The sequence below is a fragment of the Lontra canadensis genome, unplaced genomic scaffold (genome assembly GCF_010015895.1).
Source record: "Lontra canadensis isolate GAN:19392208 unplaced genomic scaffold, GSC_riverotter_1.0 scaffold146, whole genome shotgun sequence".
In the NCBI taxonomy this organism is placed as follows: domain Eukaryota; kingdom Metazoa; phylum Chordata; class Mammalia; order Carnivora; family Mustelidae; genus Lontra; species Lontra canadensis.
Window position 1 is genome coordinate 3,194,395 of NW_022631140.1, and position 26,126 is coordinate 3,220,520.

The following is a 26,126-nucleotide window of genomic DNA, read 5'->3' on the forward strand; positions in this document are numbered from 1 at the left end:
TATGTTCCTGCCATATGGGAACTACAGAATTTAAACCTTTTCTGGCTTTCATAAAAAAAATGTGGCCTGGGCACCTGGTGGCTCAGTTGGTTATGCGTCCGGCTTCGGTTCAAGTCATGATTCCAGGGTCCTCCCTGATGAACAGGGAGCCTGCTTCTCCCTCTCCTTCTCCTCCCTCCCCCTGCTTGTGATCTCTCTTAAGTAAATAAAATCTTTAAAAAATATATGTGACCTTAGGAAAATTATTATCATAATTTTCCCATTACTAGTAAAAATTTAAAAGATAATAAGTCAAAATGGACTAAATCTCATAAATATATGTAAATATTTAGACCAACTCAATTGCACTAGCCATTCACTGATTTCTCTCATTCGATGAATATTTATTAAATGCCACTGGGAGGTAAAGTGAATTAATTTATTTCCTTTCCTTCTACAAATCCCACTGGAAAGACAAGGTAATGTATATATTTTATTTTATTTTATTTTATTTTTTTAAAGATTTTTTAATTTTTTTGACAGACAGAGATCACAAGTAGGCAGAGTGGCAGGCAAGAGAGAGAGGAGGAAGCAGGCTCCCCTCTGAGCAGAGAGCCCGATATGGGGCTCGATTCCAGGACCCTGGGACCATGACCTGAGCCGAAGGCAGAGGCTTTAACCCACTGAGCCACCCAGGCGCCCCGTAATGTATATATTTTAAAAAATTGTCCAAGCATGGGAAAATAAGGAGATCGACAACAAACAGAATTACTAAAGAACTTCTGGAATGTATAAAAGAACAGGGTCACACAAAAAGAGTAAATGCCACTATAGCCTGTAACAATATAGTCAAAAGATAACCCTCTTCCTCATTAAACAAGTGGATGAATTCTCCTAAAACGATGATGACAACAACAACAACTCAGTAAAACTCCAAGCTTGGAGAAATAGGAGCTGAGCACAATATGAGGGATGTGTGTGGTATCTAAATGGGATAAAAAGAAAAGTTAGTGGGAACTGCATCAGTTCCCTGATCATCCGGAAAAGCTGATGACGTCAGCATCCCACACTTTTTTTTAATCTGGGTATGAACTGCCTGAATGGTCAAACTGGGGATTTGCTACAACAGGTTCCTAAAGAGGGAGGGCAGAGGGTAATAGGAGGGAACACATAAGGGATACGGCACTTTAGTTAACTCTAGGCTAACACAGAGAACAAAACACTAGCCAAGAACTTATAAAAGCCAAAAAGTAGAAAAAAACAAAAAACAACAACACAGTAGGAAAACCTATAATGTACCCAACCTCCTTGTTAACTGTGAAAAGGCTCACAATAAAGGACCATCACATCTTAAATAGAGGGGATCTATTTAAAGCAGAGCTCTTACTAGCTACTGTGGGATTCTAAATGGTTACTGAATGATAGTTACTTACTGGGTGGTAAGAAGGTAGACAATAACCCTCTAAAGCTCCTGGGCTAATCCTGTATCAGTGACATTTCAACATATAAGAGTTGTTTTCTTCTATTATTTTTTTAAAAGATTTATTTATTTAATTTATTTGAGAGAGAGAGAGAGAGAATGCAAGTAGGGGGTCAGAGGGGGAGGGAGAGAATCTCAAGCTGACCTCTGCTGAGTGTAGAGCCCAACACAGGGCTCAATCTCTGAGATCATGACCTGAGCCAAATTAAGAGCTGGATACTTAACTGACTGAGCCACACAGACATCCCAAGTGTTGTCTTCTGATCCTAATCCACCAAATCTTAGCTAGAGTCTGAGTCTCTAAAGTGATTTAACATGCTGATATGTGACTGTATACATCTGTTTAAAATAAGATTTATTGGGGCGCCTGGGTGGCTCAGTGGGTTAAAGCCTCTGCCTTTGGCTCAGGTCATGATCCTGGAGTCCTGGGATCGAGCCCCATGTCAGGCTTTCTGCTCCACAGGGAGCCTGCTTTCTCCTCTCTCTCTCTCTGCCTGCCTCTCTGCCTCCTTGTGATCTCTGTCAAATAAATAAATAAAATCTTTAAAAATAAATAAATAAGATTTATTAAATAAATAAAATAAGATTTATTGCTATTTTAAGTGACTTATTTAATTTTTTAAAACTTATATTAAACTCTGAAATTATTTTATCTTTAGGATAATGAAATATAGTCATTCACCTTATGTTTCATAATAAGCAAATGAATAGGATTTTAACAAATGTAGGCTACCTGTGATCATCAATCATGCTTCACTTTTAGAACTTTCTTCTTTTTTTTTTTTTTAAAGATTTTATTTATTTATTTGACAGAGAGAGATCACAAGTAGACAGAGAGGCAGGCAGAGAGAGAGAGGGAAGCAGGCTTCCTGCTGAGCAGAGAGCCCGATGCGGGACTCGATCCCAGGACCCTGAGATCATGACCTGAGCTGAAGGCAGCGGCTCAACCCACTGAGCCACCCAGGCACCCACTTTTAGACCTTTCTATCTAACTTAGTTACTGACTTCAACTAATGAGGTCAAGGTCCTGCTAAAGCCTACTCTAGGGGGGAGTAGATCTACTCGAGGGTCATAGACTACAATCCATTACCCACTTAGCAGATGTTAGCTAGAGTAAGAAGGTTGACAGAATGTTAATGGCTTAATATAAGCTGTCATCATTACTGAGAAATCCCCCCAAACATATTACCTTTGACATGTAGAAGAGCACTTTCATATAAACATTTGGATAGGCTGCCTAGTACTCTTTTCTCCCAGCAGAAGACAGTAATCCAAGAGTCAGGAGCACAGTAAGTGTGTATGTTAAAAATGAAATGGGAGGGGCGCCTAGGTGGCTCAGTGGGTTAAGTCTCTGCCTTCAGCTCAGGTCATGGTCTCGGGGTCCTGGGATCCAGCCTACATCTACATCTGGCTCTCTGCTGGGCAGGGGACCTGCTTCCCTTCCTCTCCCTCTCTCTCTCTGCCTGCCGCTCCGCCTACTTGAGATCTCCCTCTGTCAAATAAATAAATAAAATCTTAAAAAAAAAAATGAAATGGGAAACCATGTCTAGCACAGTGATATATCCTAGTTTGAAAAAAAATCAGACTGCTCTTGATGACTGTATGATAGGTAAAGAATCAATTCCATTAAACTTTATGCATCCAGTGTAATAAGAGATTAATCCATTTAGTTGCTTAACAAAACAATTGCTACCATAAATGCCTGTACTGCAGTAGATGTTTCAGATAATCTACTTTAGTTCTTAGAGCTATCTTGTAAGGTAAGAGGTATTATCCCCACTCACAGATGAGGAAACTAAATCTTACAGAGGCCAAGTAACATGCTCAAAGTCACACAGTTGGTAAACAGCAGAACCAGACCTTGAAGGGAGTTCTCATGTCAATCCCCATTCTATTCTCACTACGACTTTCTTAATAAAATAGCTGTCTAAGAATTTATCATACATATCTACTTTTATTTAAAATCAAGAGATGGGATTCATGAGGATGAAGGGGGAACACAAACTATTTTTCCATTGGGCCAAATAAAGAATAAGCATTTTGGTAATTTTTTAAGCACAAGCAAAACTTCCACAGCAAAGTCTGAATCAAAAGCCAAGTTTCAGTGGAGGTACTCTTCAAGGGGCACCTGGCTGGCTCAGCTGGAGGAGCATGTGGCTCTAAAACTCGGGGTCTTGAGTCTGAGCCCCACCTTGGTTGTAGTGATTACTTAAAAATAAAATCTCAAAAAAAAAAAAAAAAAGAGGCACTCTTCAAGTTAAAAATATTTTGCACCAACTTATACCCTAACTGGTGTATAACATATTGTTTTTCTCCTTACTCTGCCCATCATGCCCCCCCCCCAACAAACAGTAACCATAGCAGCTCAGACTAATGGGGCTTTCCATTGAACAAGAAACACTGGATCCAACCTCTTCTGTATCACCTTGTTTCTCCATGGAAGAGATCATTTACCCATCACAAATTCCTCATCTCCCTCGTGTCCATTCCCCACCGTAACACACCACACATAGCATAGGCACTTTCATGCACCCATGCACACCTTGGTCTCCACTGATATAACTCTATCTCAGACTATTCCACCTAAGGAAATCCCTTAAACACATATTTTCTGCAAATTCTCTCTTCTTCTTTATTTATTTATTTATTTGAGAGAGAGAATGAGAGAAGGAGAGAGACAGCCTGGAAAGGGGAGGGTCAGAGGGAGAAGGAGACTCCCCCTGAGCAGGGAGGCCATTGCGGGACTCGATCCCAGGATTCCGGGATCATGACCTGAGCCGAAGGCAGTCACTTAACCAACTGAGCCACCCAGGTGCCCTCCCTCGTCTTCTTCTGATAGGCAAAGTCAAAAAATGACACAAAATATTATTGACAAACACAAAAACAATCTCAGTGAAGCACCTATAATCACAGAGAAGGAATGTCATAAGGCTTTTTTAACCAAAGTACAGCTGACACAATGTTACAGTAGTGTCAGGTGTACAACTGTGATTCAGCAAGTCTACGCATTATGCTGTGCTCACCACAAGTGTAGCTGCCATCTGCCCCCACACACCACTATTACAATACCACTGACTATAGGAATGTCATAAGCTTTAAAGTCAAGTTAGCAAATTAAAGTATCAGAGAAGTAAGCTTTTCTTAGCCCTTTTTATCTTTTTAAAAATTCTATTAGCAATGCAACTGTATTGCTCTATACTTTTTTTGTTGTTATAGAAGCAAATATTTCAGTTGCAACATAGTCTTACTAGGGCTAACCTAGTAATCTAACACCTATATTTATCCAGAGAACCAACCATTCAACCTACAGATTAACTTTCATATTATAATATATATATTATTTATTTATTTGAGAGAGAGGGCGCATGCGTGCGTGCATGGGCTCAAGAGGCGAGGGGCACCTGGATGGCTCAGATGGTTGAGCATCTGCCTTTGGCTCAGATCATGGTCTCAGCGTCCTAGGATCAAGCCCCACAACAGGCTCCTGGCTCAGCAGGGAGTCTGCTTCTCCCTCTCCCTCTTCCCCTGCCCATGTTCTCTCTGTGTGTGTGTCTCAAAGGAATAAATAAAATCCTTAAAAAATTGTTTAAAAAAAAAGAGAGAGAGAGAGAGAGTGGAGACAGGGAGAGGGACAGAGAATCCTAAGCAGGCTCCATGGCCAGCACAGAGCCTGATACGGGGCTTGAACTCATGACCCTGAGATCATGACCTGAGCAAAAACCAAGAGTTGGACTCAGGTGCCCCTCATCTTAGAATTTTTTTTTAATCAAAGCTGGGAATGACTATATGGTAGCTGGGCCTTACCATCAAAATGAAAACCAACTGATAATTTTTTTTTAAAGGCTATATTCTGTGGATATTTAGCTATTAAACAATAATTTGATCTATGTATATAAGTATCATATTTGTAAAAATGAGGTAAGATTCAGAATGCCAAATATTACCCTGTCTTGATTCTAGTTTGTTTCTATTTGGATATTATATTCTGACTTCAAATATAACATGTCTAACCCAAACTTACCACTTTTGCCAATAAATCAGCTCACTCTCCCAAGTTCCCAATTCTGTTCCCTACTCTAGGTTCAAAATCTTTTTTTTTTTTTTTTAAGATTTTAAAAAATTTATTTGATAGAGAGAGAGTAAGCAGGCTGAATGGCAGAGGAAGAGGGAGCAGCTTCCCTCCCCACCCAGCAGAGAGCCTGACACACAGCTCAATCCCAGGACCCCATGATCATGACCTGATCCTGCATGAAGGCAGATACTTAATCAATAATCAATAATCAACTGAGCCACCTAGGTACCCCACAGACCACCTATTAAGGGACATGGGCATAATGCCTTCGAAATTGAGAAAATTATTTGCTACTTTGTATTTTATATGAGTCAGACTATTAACCAAATATAAGGTTAGAATAAAGGAATAAAAGCAATCTGTTTTTAAAAGAATTCAATTAAAAAAAAAAAGAATTCAACTGAGAAAACCTGAAGATCTAATGGGCTTTTTTCAACAATCCAAGAATCAGGCAGCATCCCCTTTAGTAAGTGGAAAAGAGCTTCCTTGGTTCAAAATCTTAATGTCAAACATAACACCTCCCACTTCTTGCCACATGCAAGGTTGGACTGAGTACTACCTAAGGTACAGAGATCAATAAATCATATTCTCTGTTCTTAGGGAACTTAAAAAAATAATCTAACAGATTTCTACTAGAAAACAGGCATGACACACAAATAACCATGATACAGGTATGCGACCATGAAAAAAAATGTGCAAGGTATTACCAAGGGGTTAGGAAGGGGAATCACTTTGGTAGGGTCTCAAAAAGGGTTTTTTTGTTGTTTTTTAAAGATTTTATTTATTTATTTATTTGACAGACAGAGATTACAAGTAGGCAGAGAGACAGGCAGAGAGAGAGGAAGGGAAGCAGGCTCCCCGCTGAGCAGAGAGCCCGATGCTGCGGGGCTTGATCCCAGGACCCTGGGATGATGACCTGAGCCAGAGGCAGAGGCTTTAACTCACTGAGCCACCCAGGCGCTCCTCAAAAAGGGTTTTTACAAAGATTGCAGTTGACGATAATCAAGTCAAAAAAATAGGCAGAAGACATGAGCAGGTACCTCTCCAAAGAAGATACACAAATAGCTAATAGACACATGAAAAAGTGTGTATCATCATTAGCCATCAGGGAAATTCAAATCAAAATCACACTGAGATGCCACCTTATACTAGTTAGGATGGTGAAAATTGACAAGGCAAGAAACAACAAATGTTGGAGAGGATGTGGAGAAAGGGGAACCCTCTTACACTGTTGGTGGGAATCCAAGTTGGTGCAGCCACTTTGGAAAACAGTGCAGACGTTCCTCAAGAAATTAAAAATAGAGCTACCCTATGACCCAGTGACTATGCTATTGGGTACTTACCCCAAAGATACCAATGTAGTGAAAAGAAGGGCCATATGTACCCCAATGTTCATAGGAGCGATGTCCACAATAACCAAGCTGTGGAAAGAGCCAAGATGCCCTTCAACAGATGAATGGATAAAGAAGATGTGGTCTATGTACACAAGGGAGTATTACACAGCCATCAGGAAGGACGAATACCCAACTTTTGCATCAACATGGATGGGACTGGAGGAGATTATGCTGAATGAAGTAAGTCAAGCAGAGAGTCAATTATCATATGGTTTCACTTACTTGTGGAGCATAAGGAATAGCATGGAGGGCATTAGGAGAAGGAAGGGAAAAATGAAGCGGGGGGGAATTGGAGTGGAAGACTAATCATGAGAGACTATGGGCTCTAGGAAACAGAGGGTTTTAGAAGGGAGGTCGTGGAGGAATGGGTAAACCTGGTGATGTGTATCAAGGAGGGCATAGATTTCATGGAGCACTGGGTGTTATATGCAAACAATGAATCATGGAAAACTACGTCAAAAACTAATGATGTACTGTATGGTGACTACCGTAACACACACACACACACACACACACAAAGATGATAGCTGAAATATGCTTGGAAGATGGGAAGGTCTGGTAAGACAGGGACAGGGCAGAGTGAGAGGATACTGCGAATAGGTAACATAAGCAAAGTCTAGAGACGAGAATACGGATTTTATTTAGGAAATAGAAAATAATACAGAAGAGCTAGAATGTAGATCCACGCAGGGAAAAAAGTAGGATCGAAGGTTGGAAAGGTAAGCTAAAGCCATATTGTGAAGATACTTGAATGCCCTTATGCTGTGGAAGATGAGTCACTGAAGGTTTCTGGTACAAAAACATGAAGTGCTTCATAGCCAGGACTCAGGAGCTAGACTTCCTGGGTTCAAATCTCAGCTCTTCCACTTATCAGCTGTGTGACCCTGGGCAAGTTATATATCTTTTCTGTATCTCTGTGGAGGCCAATAACAGCATCTATTATAAGGATATTGCAAAGGTTAAATTAGTAAATACATGTAAAGTACCTAGAAATTATCTGTCATAAAGTAAACGCTATATAAGCATTTGTGATTATAATATTATAATAATATCTATCCTTTAGAAAGATGAATTTAGCAGCAATGTTTGGAAATGGACTGGAATGGAAATTTCAGTATGCCATTTTACCTTCAAGGACAAGAAATGTCCAAACTTTCGTAATTATTTTAATATTCATTATACATATATATGTGAATATATATATTCATTATTAAGTGTATCATCTGTTAAGCTCATATGTCATCTCCTCCTCAAACACCTGGGCAGAAAGTTTCATCACGTATTTGACACATTTCTTATGCATATAATTTTATCTTCCCAAATAGAGTGTAGGTTTCTCGAGGGTAAAATACTTTTTCATTTGCATAAATGCAAACTCTCAGAATGTTTAATGCAGTTCTTTACAGACCACACGTACTTCAATAAGCACTGATTGTGACGCTGTCTGGAATAAAATCCAGTGGTACTCATAGAATATTAAAAGTTTTATTTAAATGAATGGTACTTTTAAAATGAAATGGTTATAAATGAAATGGTCTTAGAGATCTTTGTCTTTTAAGTTAGTGGTCTGGTCAGCAGAACTAACTTGAACATGGTCTGTTTTTTTTTTTTTTTTTTAATCTTCTATTATTATAGCTGAAAGTAGATCCAGTGATGTTCCAGGTGAGTAACTCACTGTACATACACCAGAAACGGGGAGACCTGGTGTGATTTTGCTCTCATACTTCCTTACTTGACCCAACCGACTGCATTTATCTTTACTCCTGTTTAATTTCTAATGATAGCAGTGTATAGTCCCTGGTTGAACAGATCTATATTAAAAGTCAACAGCTGCTTTTTGCTCAATATATACAACAGCCAAGTGTCAAAATGCCAAATGTGAACTTTTATTTATAGCAAAGCTAGTGTAAACAGACATATAAAAAAGTGCAGCCTTTTCCTCCTAGTTTTAAAAAAAAAAATAGAGCAGTAGTTCAAAGAAATGTCACTTTGCCTTGAAACAGGAATCATACATTGAAACGTCATGTAAGTAAATTACACATTTTTGGTATATCCTCATAAATACATGTATCATTGACAGCAACACCTCAAATCCACATGCTTCTCTATTTTGTCAACTCTAAAGCAATAAATCCCAAACGAACATCACATTCTACTTGCTCATGGAATATTTGGTAAGGATTCTCCTCCCTGTAATTTACTAATGAGAGAATACTTGGCAAAGTTTGCATAGGCATATTAATTGAAGGGTGACTTTGATCCAGACACTTATTTTTAGGAACCTTGATATTCAAAGATTCTTAGGTTCTTTCACGGCTATTGTTTAACCTCTCTAGGACTTCAAGAATAGCTTTGCTAAATATTACTTTTTCATCAGTCTGCAACAAAGAATGAAATAATATAGCCACGGTATCTGTTGTGATCAACTGGATCAGGTGTTGTAAGTATTGAACTTTTTAGCAGCCATCTGCTAGCTGGGCAGAGAATTAGTGAAAGCACTTGGGAAAAATTGTGTAGCTCCAAAGCTTGAAAATAAAACATTCTGACTACCAAAAAGATATGATGTAATGTTTACATAAATCATCATAGACAGGTAAAGCTATAAATATGAAATTTCTACCTAGACACTGTCATTGTTGTCACTTTACAGCCTAATCTCCTGGGTTATTTAGGGGATATAAAAGAAGGTCACCATGTAAATAATTATCCATTCAAGTTGCATGATTAAGCTCTTATTTATAATCCAACAATAACAATTTCTTAAACAGCAATACTTCATTATGTGACCAAATTTCCCCTACAAGATTATGAAATTTGGACCAACTGCTTAAATATGCATTAAAATGAAGTACAGAAAAAAACGCCAAAATTCACAGTTGCATTACAGAAGCTAAAGACAACTAGAAGAAATTTTATTCCGTAGACAAAAACTAAATTTTCAGTTAAACTATTTGCCAGGTCTCTATAAAGAAACGACGATCTCATATATTCCAAATGTATTTTTAGCCTTTGATGTGAGACTGACTCTTGATACTCAACTATAAAGTTTATAGATAACTAGCTCTTGGGTAAATTCCTTTAAAAATAACTTCTGGGGGTACCTGTGTGTCTCAGTCAGTTAAGCGTCTGACTCTTGGTTTCAGCTCAGGTCATGGTCTCCGGGTCAGGAGATCATGCCCCACGTCAGGCTCCGTGCTCAGCATAGAGTCCACCTGAGATTCTTTCCCTCTCCCTCTCCCAGCCTGCACCCATGCACACTCTCTCTCTCAAATATATAAATAAACAAAACCTTAAAAAAAACAAACAAAACTTCTGAACTAAAGGATTTTCATAATGCACTGCAGTTCTTAACTCTTTAACCTATAGGAGAACGGAAAGTTGAGAGTCTGAACCTGCTAACAGTTGGAAGAGCTGAAAAAAGTATTAATCAAGTCTGAATGATACAATTTTTACTAATTAAAAAACTCAACTACAACATGTCTCAAATTAATTAGATGGCTAGTAAATAGCAGGACTGGCATCTGACTACATGCTGGTTTTGGTATAATTCCAAAACCCGTGTGCCCTTTCTATGATGCTAGGCTGCCTTTCATTTAGAAAACCTCTTCAATCTGTTCCAGAGACATATAAACCCAATGCAGGCCTTGGCTTTGGTACTTATATGTGTCCCATCAAGTTGATATTACCACTACAAAGGATTGGACTTTCCTGGATTGGACTCTGCTGGGTTTCAGTTATACTCAAATACAGACACACCATGTTGCCTTAAGTCTCTTTTTAGAACAAAGCAAGCGGTAAGTAAGCAAGACAGGCAATAAAAAGGGAAATATTAAAAAATTTAAATGTTTTGACTTTTTACATAATAATTATGACCAACACTGGAGCATTTTGGTATGTACCAGACCATGTGCTAATTCCTTATACTCCACGGTTTATTTCCTCACAACCATCCCTTGAAATAAATACATTGTCTCCATTATATAGCTGAGAAATCAAATTACATGCCCCAAATCATAAAACTTATAAAATGGGAATCCAAGAATCATATCTAGATATGGCTGCCTCTAAATCCTGGGGGACCATTTTAATTTTACTCTGTTGCAACTCCAGTACAAACCTAATATTTATCAGAAAAGGGGTTAAACAAAAACACTGCTGTAGGTCACACCCCGCTGAACAGCGGAGGTATGTGACTACATTATGCCAGCTTTGAAAGCTTTGTCTTGAACAGCCAAGTGACAGAATTTAAGAAGTCTGGTCTGTCTAATAAATGCAATGGCATCATCACTCTGTCATTTCTTTTTCGAAATTTCCTGCCTTCTGATGATTTCCATTTGCTCATGGCTTCTGTCCATATTCTTGGTCCCAAGTACCCCTTCTTCAAAACTTTTAGGCCTATTAGCTTATATTCTTCCTCCTGAAGTGCCAACATCCCTACTGGTAATAGTAAAAAGAGAGGACTTCTGAAACCAAGGTTGTAAAGGAAATAAATGCTTTGTTCAGGAAATCTAATCTCATATTGGAAAATCTGGCCTACACTGTGAAATTTACAGCATCATAAATGATTTCAAGTTTCAAGTATGTCCTGTAACACTATAAAAAAGACTGGTCTTTGAATTTTTACTCAAAGTTCTTATTATTTGCCAAGTATTATTTACACGGGTAATGCCACTTTAAAAAAAAAAAAATAAATAAAAGGGTGGCTGGGTGGCTCAGTGGGTTAAAGCCTCTGCCTTTGGCTCAGGTCATGATCCCAGGGTCCTAGGATCGAGTCCCACATCGGGCTCTCTGCTCAGCGGGGAGCCTGCTTCCCTCCCTCTCTTTCTGCCTGCCTGCCTACTTGTGATCTCTGTCAAATAAATAAATAAAATCTTCAAAAAAAATTAAAAATTTTAAAAAGTACCACTTGGCTCATTTTAAGGAAGTTTTATTCTTTGAAATAAAAGAAATGTACTGGCCCAAATGTTCAACTGATGAATGGATAAATTAATTTGGCCATAAAAAGAAATGAAGTACCAATGTTTACTATAATATGGATGTGAACCTTGAAAACATGCTAAGTGAAACCAATCATAAAAGACCACATATTGTATGATTCCATTTATATATAATGTCCAGAATAGGCAAATCCTTAGAGATAGAAAGACTGGCGGTTGCCTAAGAACAGAAAGTTGAAGGATGATGGCTAAGGGATGGGGGTTTCTTTCGAGGGTACTAAAAATGTTCTAAAATTGATTGTAGTGATGGCATCAGGGAAATACAAATCAAAACCACAATGAGATACCATCTCACACCAGTCAGAATTGGCTAAAATTAACAAGTTAGGAAACGACAGATGTCGGTGAGGATGCAGAGAAAGGGGAACCCTCCTACACTGTTGGTGGGAATGCAAGCTGGTGCAGCCACTCTGGAAAACAGCATGGAGGTTCCTCAAAAAGTTGAAAATAGAGCTACCCTACGACCCAAGAATCGCACTACTGGGTATTTACCCCAAAGATACAAACGTAGTGATCCGAAGGGGCACGTGCACCCGAATGTTTATAGCAGCAATGTTCACAATAGCCAAGCTATGGAAAGAACCTAGATGTCCACCAATGGATGAATGCATAACGAAGATGTGATACACACACACACACACACACACACACACACACACACACATAAATGGAATACTATGCAGCCGTCAAAAGAAATGAAATCTTGTCGTTTGCAACTACGTGAATGGAACTAGAAGGTATTATGCAGAGCGAAGTAAGTCAATAGAGAGAGACAATTATCACATGATCTCTCGGATATGAGGAATTTGAAAGGCAGGGGAAAGAAAAAATGAAACAAGGTGGGATCAGGAGGGAGACAAACTATAAGAGATGCTTAATCTCACAAAACAAACTGAGGGTTGCTGGGGGATGGGAGGCTAGGGAGAGGGTGGCTGGGTGATGAACACTGGAGAGGGTATGTGCTATGGTGAGTGCTGTGAAATGTGTAAGCCTGATGATTCACAGATCTGTACCCCTGGGGCAAATAATATATTATATGTTAATAAAAATAATTTTTAAAAATTGACTATAGTGATGGTGGCACAACTTTATGAATATGCTAAAAGCCCCTACATGCACACTTGACATGGGTGAATTTTATGGTTGGTGGACTTATATTTCAATAAAGCTGTTTTTTAAAAAGCAATTTACTGGCAAAAGACTCAAAAGACCATTGGAGAAATTCTGTGAATGCTTCTTAAATTAAAGGCGAATACAATTGCAAGATTTTTGCCCTCTTAGTTAGAATCAAATTCTGTCCTTCACTAAAAGTCATGTCCAAAGTGATGAACAAAATGGAAGTTCTGGACAGACTGCTCTGTTTGTTTAAACTGATGTTACAGAGCTCCTTCATGGTAAAACACTTCTGTGATCACTGAAGTTGTTACCACTCAGGGGAAAGCACTATTTAATAATTTTCTAGTATTTAATAAACAGGTCTGTTTGAATGGCTTGTAATTTTAATGTTCTAAACCAAGGACCCCAATTTGTAGGCCAGATCCACTTGTAGATCTTAAATGACACATGTCAAGCACCCAGTCCCCTATCTGAGGTTTACCAGGATTTCCTGTGGAGAAGGTAGTGGGCAGCACAACAGGAAAATGTCTCCCTCTTCAAGTCTTTCACCTCCCCAAGCACCTGCCAGTTTTTATTCTTGGGCAGAAAGAAATTTCTTCTCCCCAACCCAAAAAAGGTCAGCCATCTCCTAGGTTTCAAATGGCCTTCTCCCCCATGGGCCATGGGGTAGGGTGGGGGCTATAGCATAATGCTCTTAGCTTATCTGTGTCTCCTCACTTAAACCTTTCCATGTCAAAGGAATGACTTCATTTGACTAGCAGTTTAGTAGGAGAAAAAACTGGGCATATGTGGTCTAACTTTTGCGCTTGGGAGCAATTTGCCCATAGGTAGTACCCATTTTCTCTCTTCTTTCATGCTGGAAGCCTTATAGGGCAGGTGTCTCCATCCTGCCTGGGAATGAATAATTAATCTGTTCAATTTTGAGATCCAGTAAGAGGAAGATGCCTGTCCACAGATAACAGCCACATTCTCCAATATCCTTTTAATTAGAAATAAAATAAAATTTTGGATTCTATTCTTTTTTCCCCTCAGTTCAGAATATAAGCAGGAAAGAGTGTGTCTGTTATTATGACTCCTTAAACACTCTAACATCCAATCTAAACAATTTAAAAAAGAGTAAGAATGAAAATCTTTTCAGGAATAAATATACTAACTACCACACACTACAAAGTGAATGTGATAACCAACTGTATAGAGGGAAATCTGATCAGACGCAAAAGAGGAATTCCTTAATGTACTGGAAGAGACTTTTGGAAAACATCTGGAACTCTCTGTTAAGAACACCAAACTATGAAAGATGATAGTTGAGCATAGGATAGTTGGCCATGGGATGGCATAACTCCAAATGGTCACTAATCCTTGGTGTAGAGGAATGATGGCTCAATAAAGGGATCTCTAGATCATTTTTATTTATCAGAAGCAGCATTGCTGAGTTGCTGACTTTCTTAGAATTAACTCGATGAAACTAAAAAACTTTTTCCCCCCACAAAAATATGTCTGTTGAGGGATGAGAAAACTGTTGACAGTGAGGTTAAGGAACTTGTACAAAGCCAAGGACACCACTTTAAGACTAAAACCCAAATCTCCTTCTTCCCTCTTCTGAAAATCTGGCAAGAACTTCAGCCACTTGAATTTTAACCTCAGGCCTCAACTCAGTAAAAAGTATCACCAAAGACCTGGTCACTCAGGCCAAAACCTTAGGAGTCATTCCTGAGGACTCTTTGTTTCAACCCCTCCCCCATTGTCAGTTAGCCATTTTCCTTGCCTACAAAATAGCCAAACCTGTACAATTTTCTCCATTTTCACTATTCTCCTGGCCAAAGCTACATTTCTCTTTCCTAGAGTACTCTGCCTGTTAACTGGTATCCCTGCTTTCAATCTTGCCCCTCCATTAAGTAAATAAAAGGTGTGCATAAATAAGATATCGGTAATATTTCAATGAAGAGTTTACCAGAAGGGAGTCTGCAACACTGAAACTCAAATCTCATGTGCAAAGCACTGACATGTGGGAAAAGATGTGGAAATGACTGTTCTACATCGGCAAAACATAAAAAGCCTAAGAAATCAAATCAAGTCATGGATGTTAGGTTGCTCCAAAAACTATAATGCACTATATAAAATGAAAGATACCGTTACTGATGTTGAATTCCAGTAACCAGAAGAAATGTGACCCAACACAGCAGAATTATGCAATTTTTGCCCTTATATTCACCTGACATTCAATAATACTATAGGAACCACTAAGGGTCCTTTCTAAAGTGCTTCCCTGGGTACTTTCCTCATACATACAGTATCTACTTCTGTTTCATTACATCTTCAAAAGTTTGTGCATAACCTACAAGCTATCAGAGCAAGCCCAGGAAATGTTACCACAGAGATGAAAATAAAATGAATGTACTTTCTCTGTATTTGCACTAATGCAATAAAATCTAACTAAAAATTTTGCCAGTATGAAGCATGGTCCACAACCTTATAATACAGTTTATTAGCCAGGATATTAGGAAGTTAACCTATTTAGTTTTTGGTTGTGGAGATTTTATTTCCTTCTTTTATAGTTCAAGTAGAAACTGAAGAGTAGAGAAACTAGACTATGGTGATGAAAGACTAAATGAAGAACAGTGATAGGAGTGATACAGAAGGTCCAATGCCAAGAGGAAGATTAATCTGACTTCTGCTAAGCCTGGCCATATTATTCTTGATATTTCCTTATTACCAAGAACATCTATTAAAGAAAATATGTCAGTTCTCACAGTAAAAAATCGGAAGCTTTAATTTCAAAACTGGGATATGTTATCATACCACAACAGCAATACAACAATATCTAACATTTAATGAGCACTTACTATATGTCAGGTACTGTTTTAAATGTTTTACATGGATGAACTCAATCATAACAATTCAATCAGGTGGGTACTATTAATATTCCTATTTTATAGAGGAAGAACTGTAGAGAGTCTACGTAACTTGCTCCAAATCAAAGAGCTAATAAGTGATGAAGTTTGGATTTGAATCCTGAAACTTTCCATACTAGTTCACCGCAGTGGTTTTCAAATTACATCTGCAGAACCTTTCAGCTCCAGTATTCAATTTTCAAAATATATTTTGTCCACTTTAAAAACTGCACTAAAGGGGCACCTGGGTGGCTCAGTGGATTAAAGCCTCTGCCTTCGGCTCAGGTCATGATCTCAGGGTCCTAGAATCAAGTCCCACATCAGGCTCTCTGCTCAGCGGGGAGCCTGCTTCCCTCTCTCTCTCTGCCTGCCTCTCTGCCTACTTGTGATCTCTCTGTGTCAAATAAACAAAATCTTTAAAAAAATAAAAATAAAAACTGCACGAAAAACATCACCTCAAAATATGCTGTATTTCATGCATTGAAGGGAACACTTAACTTTTTGCTGCTAGGCTGTCACTTCTGTGGAGATCTTGGAATAAAGCTAGTCCTGTCACCTCTGCCATCTTATCTGAACGTCCCATAAATGTTTCATTGATTTGGAAGGTGTAATTCTGTCCAGGTTTTTTGTTTGTTTGTTTGTTTGTTTTTAACTCAAGTCTAGATCTTTCTGCTCAGATAAAAGTGTACATTGAGCATACAAATGCTATACCAGGCAAAGTTCAGGTGCATCTTATCACAGCACAAGTCAATAAAGGAACATCCCATTTAATTTTGGGGGCTTACTGTCTGACATATTTAAGGTAAGAAATATAGGTTAGATATGATTTTTGAAAAATTTCCTACTACCTCTTATTATTCCTCTTCCATGTTACAGAATATCTAACTGAAGGGTTTCCTAAGACCGGGAAGGAACCCATTAAGAAAAAAAACCTACCTCCTCCACCCATTTTAGCCACACATCCCTTCTGTCACTCTGGACCTTCTGTCCATAACCCCCTGTCCTTCCACTTTATCAATCACTCCCAGTCAGGTCTTCAATTCTATTGGGTCCAGCATTCCATTGACCATGTACCATCTGCTATTCACTGACTAATACGTCAGCTTTTTTCCTTTATTCACTTTTATTTTTTATCCAGCGGAGAATCCATGAGCCATCATTATGACATTTTGGCCAATACGTTAAACATCTTTGCTCCTCTGTCATTCTGTTGCATTTTGTTAGCAAATCCCAAACACGAGTGAAACCTTCTACTAGCTTTCACCATCCTCTGGTATCAAACCAGCTGAGCACTACCAGAGAAGGTTAATAAGGCAGATGGCTTATCACATTCTATGTTCTTGACCACTGACTTCAATGAGGTTTCCATGCTGCTAGACAATCCTCCTGTATCACTGGTTGGCATGTCTTCTCTCCAACTATTTACTTATTTCAAACACTTTCTACTTCTTTCAAGCCATGAACTTCTGTCCCTCCCATCTCTGTAGCAACTCATAGCTGAAGACTTTGTCTACTGATATGAAGGAGTTATTCCTGTCCTGCACAGTTGAAAATCCATGCATAATTTGTGACTCCCCCCAAAACTTAACTACTAATAGCCTGTTGACTAGAAGCCTTGCCAATAACATAAATAGCTGATTAACACATGTTTTGTAGGTTATATGTATTACACATTGTATTCTTAGAATAAAGCAAGCTAGAGAAAATGTTAAGATAATCATAAGAGAAAATACATTTCCAGTACTGTATTTATTTTTTCTTATCAAAGAAGATTTGGTTTCTTCTTACAGTGATTTCTTCTTACAGTACTATAAGACTTCTTATCAAAGAAAATCCATGTGTAAGTGGACTAGTGCAGTTCAAACCCATGTTCAAGGATCAACTGTATATCTTTCCCACGGACATTTACTTTGGGATTCACCTACAAGCACTTCACAAAAAGCATCTTCTTTGTTAGAACAGTGAAACCTCTTCTTATATACCTCTTCTTATATACCTAGGCATATAAGGTCCCAAAGTAAGTCTCATGAAAGAAGTCATTGCAAATATAATTAAGATAAAAACAACAGGCCATGAAGTGGATGTCACACATATAACTGCAGAAACTAGTAGTTGACACTGTCAACATTTTCAGAAACAGCCCATAGTTTCTTCAAATTCCAAACCATTCCGAACATTCTCTTATTCACCTTACAAATTTTAAAAAACAGACAGAATTGACATATAGCATTGTGTAATTAGGCATACAAAGTGTATGCTTAAATGTATTTGATAATTTATATATTGCAATATATAACAGTAGCATTAGCTAACAGCTCAATCACATCAAAATAATCATACATGTTTTACAATTAAAAGCTCTGCTAAAACTTGTCAAGGCAAGAAAAGGAGAATTTTTTAGTGTGTTATTTTAATAACCCGTAAATGTGACAGCATGATTTTGTGTTACTAGATCTAGATGGAGGAGAGAAGGGAGGGAGGAGGGAGCAACAAATGTCCCAGCTACAGCTTTTTTTAAGAGCTAAATATACTGCAGGATAAATACAGAACCATAAGTAATACTTAAGAAGTAACTTTGACAGCACAGTGATACATTTTTATAACAAATTATTCACGGAGGGAGTCTTGACATTCCCAACCCCCAATATTCCCTTCACCTGCACTGAACAAGCAGTTAAAAAACAAGCTCATTCCTTCATTCTGATCAGCTCTCCTGACAGCTGTGACATTAATTAGAGGTTTGGTCTCACAGGTCTGAGTGAGTGTGCGTGTGTCTGTGTGTGTGTGTGTGAGACAGAGAGAGAGAGAGAGAGAGAGAGAGAGAGAGAGAGAGAGGAAGTGAGAGTGTGTGTGTGTGTGTGTGTGTGTGTGCGCGCGCGCATATGAGGTGGTCCAAAATGAGAAAAATCCTGCAAGGGCATTCACCTGGGACACCCTCTAGAAGGATGCCTATTTCTCTCCTGAGGGCACCACCTCTTCTCTGTTGCCTACAGCTCCGTGGTGTTATAGCAGCCACTGCTACTGCTGCTGGGCTGCCTGAAACTCTAATGTGTTATTTAATTCTGTAACTACTATTAAGATCTCTAAAGCATTTTGTGATGCGCTGGAATGAAAGATGCTCCATAAAGTGAAGTTTATTATTAGTATTATTATAGCTCCCGGGCCTAAAATAAAGCAAAATTATAATCACACAGACTTCAAAAGGGAAAATCGGAAGCCACATGCGTCTTAAACACTGCCAAGCGGGCAGGGGACAGACTAGGGCGCGGGGAGGGAGACCCCCACCCCACCCCGCCCTCGCCGAGCACGCCAGCTCCCCCAGCACCATTAACCCTGTCTTGGTCGGGGCCACCAGGAGCCCGGCCGCAGCTCCCTCCCGGGCCGGGGCCGGGACCTGACTCCTCACGCAGCTCTCTGGGGGTACTCGCTCTGCCCCACAGGCTGCCTTCTTCCCAGCGCCAGCTCCGTCTCTCCGCCTAGTTTCTAATTCCTTCACAGGCACCTCAGTTTTCTCCAAATCGGTTTCTTCCCGTCTCCCACCTGGACTTTCGCCCCCCACCCCACTCCCCCAAACCAGGACAAAGCTCGTTCCTCCGCGGTCCCTCAGGTCCAGTGACTGTCTCCCCACCAGTCCCCTTCCCCGTCCGGGACCCGCCAGCCCAGCCTAGGTCTCGTCGCCCCTCCGCCACTTTTCGCTCAGCCTGGGGCGCCGCTCCCCTCAGCCCGAGGGTCCCGCTCGCGACCGCGCGTCTTCTTCCCCATCCGCTCGGGCCCCCGGGCTCCCGGTCCCGCAGCCCCAGACGCCTCTCGCCCCCGCCCTCCTCAGGCCAGCCCCCGCCTCGCACCCTCCAGCCCCGTTTTCCCCTCAGCCGGGTCTCCCCTCCGCTCCCCGCCCTCAGCCAATCCCCCGCCCGGCCCCCCGCGCGCCCGCCGCTCACCCGCGGACTCCCCGGTGTTGATCCAGTCCGGGTTGGCGATGCTGGCGATGGCGAAGATATCGGCGGCCAGAAAGAGACATCCTGAGATGATGGTCAGTTTATCCATCTCCCCGCCCCGCTCCCCCCACCCCCCGAGCCCCGGGCAGGCCGCGGCCTCACGCCTTCCGCCCCATGGGCCGCCGTTGGGGCCCGGAGTCCCCGCGCCGCCGCCTCGCGCCCCCTCGGCCCCCGCGCGCCTCTCGCGCCCTCCGCGCGCCCGGGACCAGTAGCCGCGGTGCGGCCCGCACAGCCGGAACCGCCGCCCGCCCCGGAACTGCTCTGCTCGCCCGCCCCTCACCCGGAAGCGAAAGCGCGGCGCCGGCGAGACCGGGCCAGCTACCCGGCGGCGCCGCGACCCAGCTCGGTCCTCCCGGCTCTGCCGCTCGCCTCGCAGCCCGGGCCCGCAGCTCCGACCCTCCCGACAGCCCCAGGCCCCGCTGCGCTCCGCCGGCCTGTCTTCGGCCACCCGCCTCGCTGCCCAGGAGCGGGACCGGCACCCGGCCCGGGCCCTCACCCCGCACCTCTTCCGGCGGGCCACGCCGCCTTTTGGCTTTCTTGCCAATAATAATATCGTTGTCATTGTTGAATGACCGTTTCGTGACAAAATGCCCCTCAGCCTTTAGGCTTTCGTAAGGGAGACCGGATTGGTAGATGGGGGACTCTGCCAAGTGACTCGGGCCCCCCTCCAGCCCTTGTCACCTTGTCTTAGCATTGCCCCCTCCGTGGCGGTCAGCTCCAGGGCTGCCCCTTTACGAGATAACTGTCGACACCTAGTGGGGGTATTGGACTGGACATACGAGACAAAGTTTCCACTCTCCGGAACCTTACTTCCTGGTGGGCGAGAGACAAACACGTTAAAATTTTATCTTTAAAATAAAGATCATTTCAGGCGTCTCTTTATGTATTAAATGGGGAAGTCGGTCTGATAGCGGGCGGGGGGTGGGGGCGGCGACGGAGGCCTGTGGGATACTCGGGGTGGTCAGGGAAGGTTCACTGAGATCAAGATCATAAAGACCCGACCTGTGAGGATTTGAGCAAGGCTCCTCCAGACCGAGGGAAAAGCAAGTGCGAAGAGGGTTAGGGGAAGGGACAGGGAAAGAAGTTGGCTTGTTCAAGGAACTGTGGAATAGCCTGTTTGACTTCAGGGTAGTATGAAAAGAGAGAGGTAGGCGGAGGCCAGAGGTAGAGCTTCGGGAACCATGGTAAAAAGTCTGGATTTCAGGAGGTTTTCGGCAGGAGACTGACATGGTCTTATTTAATCTGTAAAGAAAGGATAGTGGGGGGGGGGGGGGGCAAGATTGAAAGCAGGGATACCAGCTAACAGGCAGAGTACTCTAGGAGAGAGAAATGTAGCTTTGGCCAGGAGGAGAATAGTGAAAATGGAGAAAATTGTACAGGTTTGGCTATTTTGTAGGCAAGGAAAATGGCTAACTGAAAATGGGGGAGGGGTTGAAACAAAGGCCTCAGGAATGACTCCTAAGGTTTTGGCCTGAGTGACCAGGTGTTTGGTGATACACTTACTGAGTTGAGGCCTGAGGAGACGTTTTGTTTGGATGGATGAAAGCAAGAACAAAACAAGACCTTGGCATAATTTGTTATGATCAAATACAGATGATCTCTCCGTCTACGATTCTGCTGTCTAGTGGAGGTTTCTTTCTCTTTCATGACTCATGGACCAGATCACCATTAACCCTAACTTTGGATCCAGCTTGCTCTTTCCTGGATAGTCCCCCCATGCAGCAAACAGGAGATGGGACACTCATTTTCTCCTTAAATACCACATAGGTCATCTCTAGAAAAACCTGGAAGAGTGACATCTGTCTCTATTTTTGGAATGCCTATATGTTCACAAAACTCAGCAAGTTTCAAATTCCACTAAATCCAACAGCCTTGCAGAAACTCACCGAGAGTTAGAAGTGTCACCACATAGATTGGGTGAGGAGGGATTTGATTGCTATAGACTTTCCTGTCCAAACTTTGGTCTCCTGGGGCAGGGGTGGGGGAGGATTTTAGAAATATATATTATAGCATTTAGTTTTCTCCTGCCGCAGAAATTGGCAGAGGCTGACTGATACATTCCGGGGATTCAGATATGCACATCACATTACTGTAGGAGGGCTTCACTTCTTATTTTAAGTACTAGAATTTGATGCAGTCATATTCTTGGCTTCTTATCCAGAGTCTTTGTTGCCCAGTAATCCTACATGGGGTACCTGGGTGGCTGAGTCCGTTAAATGTCTGACTCTTGGTTTTGGCTAAGGTCATGATCTCAGGGTCCGGAGATCAAGCCCCACATGGGACCTGTGTTGGGTGTGGAGTCTGCTTAAGATTCTCTCTCTCTCCTTTTCCCTCTGCCCCTCCACCCCCTCTAAAATAAAATAATGATACACATATAAATTTCTCCTTCTACCTGGGCAGTACTTCCCAGTCCCCCTTATCTCTGCCCCTCCACAAAAGTTTCTGAATCTAAGATTAAAGGATAAAAACAAGTAGTATGATGGTAACTAGACTTACCGTGATGATTTCATCATGTATATGAATGTCGAATCACTACTCTACACCCAAAATTAATATATGTCAACTATGCTTAAACTTATAGAAAAATGTGAAGTTAAAAAAAATTGAGAATTTTTTTTTAACCAGTTTAATGGTGACACGTCACTTTAGACAACAGTCATCTATCCCATTCATTCTTTCCAACCAGCATGGTGGGGGTGGGGAGGAGTGGACAAGGGCCAAATAATCTGTTTACATATTTCCTCTTAATCCTGTTTTTAGCCCCACATCTCATTCTTGACTTCCAGTGTATCTGGTGTTTCACAGTCCCAAGCCTCTCTGAGATCTATGGGATAGATCAGTTCCTTTCTCCTCCATATCCCAGTTTAGATTTTAGTAGACACAAACCCTAAGGGTTAGGAGAGGTGGTATGATGGAACAGAAAGGATACAAAACTGTTTTCCAGTCCCACCCCTTCTACTGCCTTGAACTTGGTAAAGTCCTATCACCTCCTTGGGCCTCTTTCCCTCCTCTTACTTAATAGACTCCCAGAGTCATGCACTCTGCTGCAGTGATAGAACTTCCCCAAACCTTCACCCACCCATAAGCAAAGCAGCTGGGACTCTTCTCTTTGGAGAGAGATGAGCCACAAGGATCCTTAAGGCAGAAAATCCTTACGGGCCCAGAAAGCCCACAGGAGGGATCTATGTTGGCAGCCTGGACTCATAAATAGGCATCCTGTGGTTGTTAAGGGGCCATGGACATGGTGTGCTTTATTGTGATGGATGGTAGGCCTTGGCCCAGCAGAGGCTGAATCCAGATGGGACCTTGGTGAAAGCTGTGGAGGGGAATTGTGTAATCACTCTTCTCTTTAAGGAGTATCTTTGGCCTGACAGGATAAAGAACACACTGCTTCCCCAGGGCGGCGGGGGGGGGGGGGGGGGATATTAAGTCCACCACACAGGCCAGGAGTGTGGTGGATGCCCCATACATATGTACGTGGGGTTTCTGGGATTAGATAAAACAAAAGAACTAAATCCACAGTTTAACAGTTTGTGCCTTGGGCTCAAATCTCCTTTCCTTTCACAGACGGGGTTCCAATGGAGCGGACTCAAGAGACAAGAGATTATCAATTAGCATGCAGGGAGTTTATTAGGGAGTGCACTCGTGAGCAGGGGAGGGGAGGGAAGGCAGCAGGGGAGGCCAAGGGAGCAGTTTGGTAGTGGTGCAGGCTTTGGCAGACCCCATGGGGAGCTCTGAAGCTGGGATGGCTGCTCCGGGGGGGGGGGGGGGAAGGAGCCAAGGCTTTGTGTTCCTGCATGGACTAGTCACCAGATGCCAGCTGCCCCAGGAGTGGGGCACGAGCTTGGGTGAGGCTGCTCTTCGGCCAAGAGCAATTCCTTGAGAGGGCTGACAGCTATGATCTGTCAACCTCCCACCATCCTAGTAGCTGGGGACTGGGTCCTTCAGTCTTCAGGGGGACCAGGTAGCAGAGGGCAACATTTGCACAGTGCACTCCCTGTGCTATGCAGAACCACCTGTTTCTTTTCAGTTCTGAGAGCAGGACCTTGGTGGAGATGTTTTCCTGTGGGAATCTTATAAAAGGAAGGTTAGCGGTACAAACTACAGCTCCCACCACTGCTGCAGGTTCATCTCAAGGCGTAACTGACACACTAATCACTTTCCTCCTCTCCTGCTACCCTAGATTCCTCTCACCTTTGCTAGCCCCTCTGTGGTCTAGGTGGCTTACATGGTGAGGTGGCTCAGACCTCTATCCCTAAGGAGACTGAGCCACTGGTTGCCATGTATTTCTCAAGCTCTGGCTGCTTTGTCCATTTACTGTCAAAACAGGGCAAAGGAGTACTAAGAGATACTCAGGCAGATCATATGGGTGCCAAAACATTCTGTTTTACTATGGTGAAAAATTAAATGGTCTTAGTGTTCCCCTGGGCCTCAGGCCATGTACACACCTCCTCTACTGGGGATGGGACCCTCATTATCACCTGGACAGCAGGGGCATCCAGCTCTAAAATCCCATCTGAGCATCTACGCTCTTAGACCATCTCTGGCACTAGCAGCTGCGGGTTGGGTCTAGGAAACACTCGTGAGTTGCGGGGAGTTTCTTAGGGAGTGCTCTTGGGACCCACACCTGTGGGGGGAAGGAGGGGAAACAACCTGGCAAAGAAAGAACTCAGGTGACAGCAAAGCCACAGAGGGACCTCAGTGGACCCCACAGGAATTCTGGAGCTGGGACTGCCCTCCAGAGTTGCTTGAGTTTGACTGAGGGAGCCAGGTTTTTACCCTACAGTGTCGGACCACTGGATACTAGCTGTCCTGGGAAGGTGTAATCTTGGGCAAGGAGCTCAGCTAGAAGCAGGGGTGGGGTGGAGGGGCAGGAATAAATCCTTCAGTCCTGAAGGGGGATCTGGGCAGCACAGGATAGCAGCCATGACCATTCGTATCCTGCAATCCCACCCATCAGTGTGATCTTGACATCTGCCTTAAGGAGAGTTTTTCGCCTGGGAGGGAGGGAAGGCAGACCCCCTGTGTGCCGGGTGCTGATATGCTCCCCTCACCAAACAAACTCTCACCATCCCCCCTACTCAAAGGAAGATGGAGGAAAGGATGCATTTTATGGAGGAATTAATTTGATGTCAGGACAGACACCTTGCCAGATGGTTTGGAGGAAGAAACTGGTGATTGGGCATAGGAAGCCACCTGCTGGAGACTCCTTGAGGTGAGAACACCAAAATGGACAGCTCTATTCATTCCCCTTTGTCTCAGCTTCTGCTAGACAGGATTTATCTAACGAAAATCTGCCTTGATTTATTGTCTGGCTAGAGCCACAGAAACGGCCAACTAAACAGGAACCTGCCCAGGCTGACCACGGAAATCTCTGCACAGTGCCCGACACCTTATAAATGCTTTTTAACTATTTGTTGAAAGCATAGATGCAAAGTGCTTACCCTCTCAGCGTCGTCAGAGTGGGGAATGACAACAGGACCCATCTCATCACGTTGTTTCCTATTTCTTCTAGAATATATTTTTGATAATATATAGTTTCCTAAAATTGTCCATTTCATCTGCTTTTTAAATCCGAGTTCCAAAAGGAGAGGACCCTTGTTTGTCTTGCCTACTATTGTGTTCCCAGCCTCAGTACAAACCACAAAGCGGGCTTCCCGTAAATATTTGTCCTATGAGTGAATGTGTGTGGGGGGGGGGGGAGGAAAGATTATTTTGGAAAAAAGAAGGAAGAATTAATTCCTCTCCTAATCGTGACTCATTTTTTTTTTCGAGCCACCCTTGGCCTTTCCTCATTCAAAACATCCATGAAAACAGTGCACTTCCAGAACAATTGGCGCTGTTGGTGCAACAATATTTAAAAACACCATTACTGCGAGAGCCGCAAGGGGCTTCTGCGCTCTCCTACCGCCTTCGAGTTATGATCTTCCTCCGCAGACCACTTCACATCTTTGCCACACCCTCCTCGGTGCTTCTTCCATCCTCCCCGGTTGTTTTCCAAGAATGGATGATGAACCCACTGTGAGCCAGGCACTGTGCTAAGGCCCCCCCGCCCCGCCCCGCACAAGTTTTGTTTTTCTCCCCTCAAATTTCCACTCACTCCACTTTCCGGGGTCCACGGAGGCCCTGTAACCGCACAGCTGTCCAACTTCTGCCCCCTGGCGGCCATCCCGAGGAGCAGCGCCCGGGGTCTCCTCGCCAC

General features: G+C 42.5%; 1 protein-coding gene across 2 annotated transcripts in view; it reads right to left on the bottom strand.

Annotated features, from left to right (window-relative positions):
• MOSMO (modulator of smoothened) overlaps positions 1–20,077 on the bottom strand; it is a 61,953-nt gene extending 41,876 nt beyond the window's left edge. Inside the window, exon 1 of one of the 2 annotated variants that reach the window (XM_032844025.1) lies at positions 19,868–20,077. In XM_032844025.1, coding sequence (XP_032699916.1) covers positions 19,868–19,973 — 106 coding nt within the window. In that variant the 5' untranslated portion in view covers positions 19,974–20,077. The remainder of the gene's footprint in view (positions 1–19,867) is intronic. The other variant, XM_032844024.1, reaches the window with a different exon arrangement.
• Between the last annotated feature and the right edge of the window lie 6,049 nt (positions 20,078–26,126).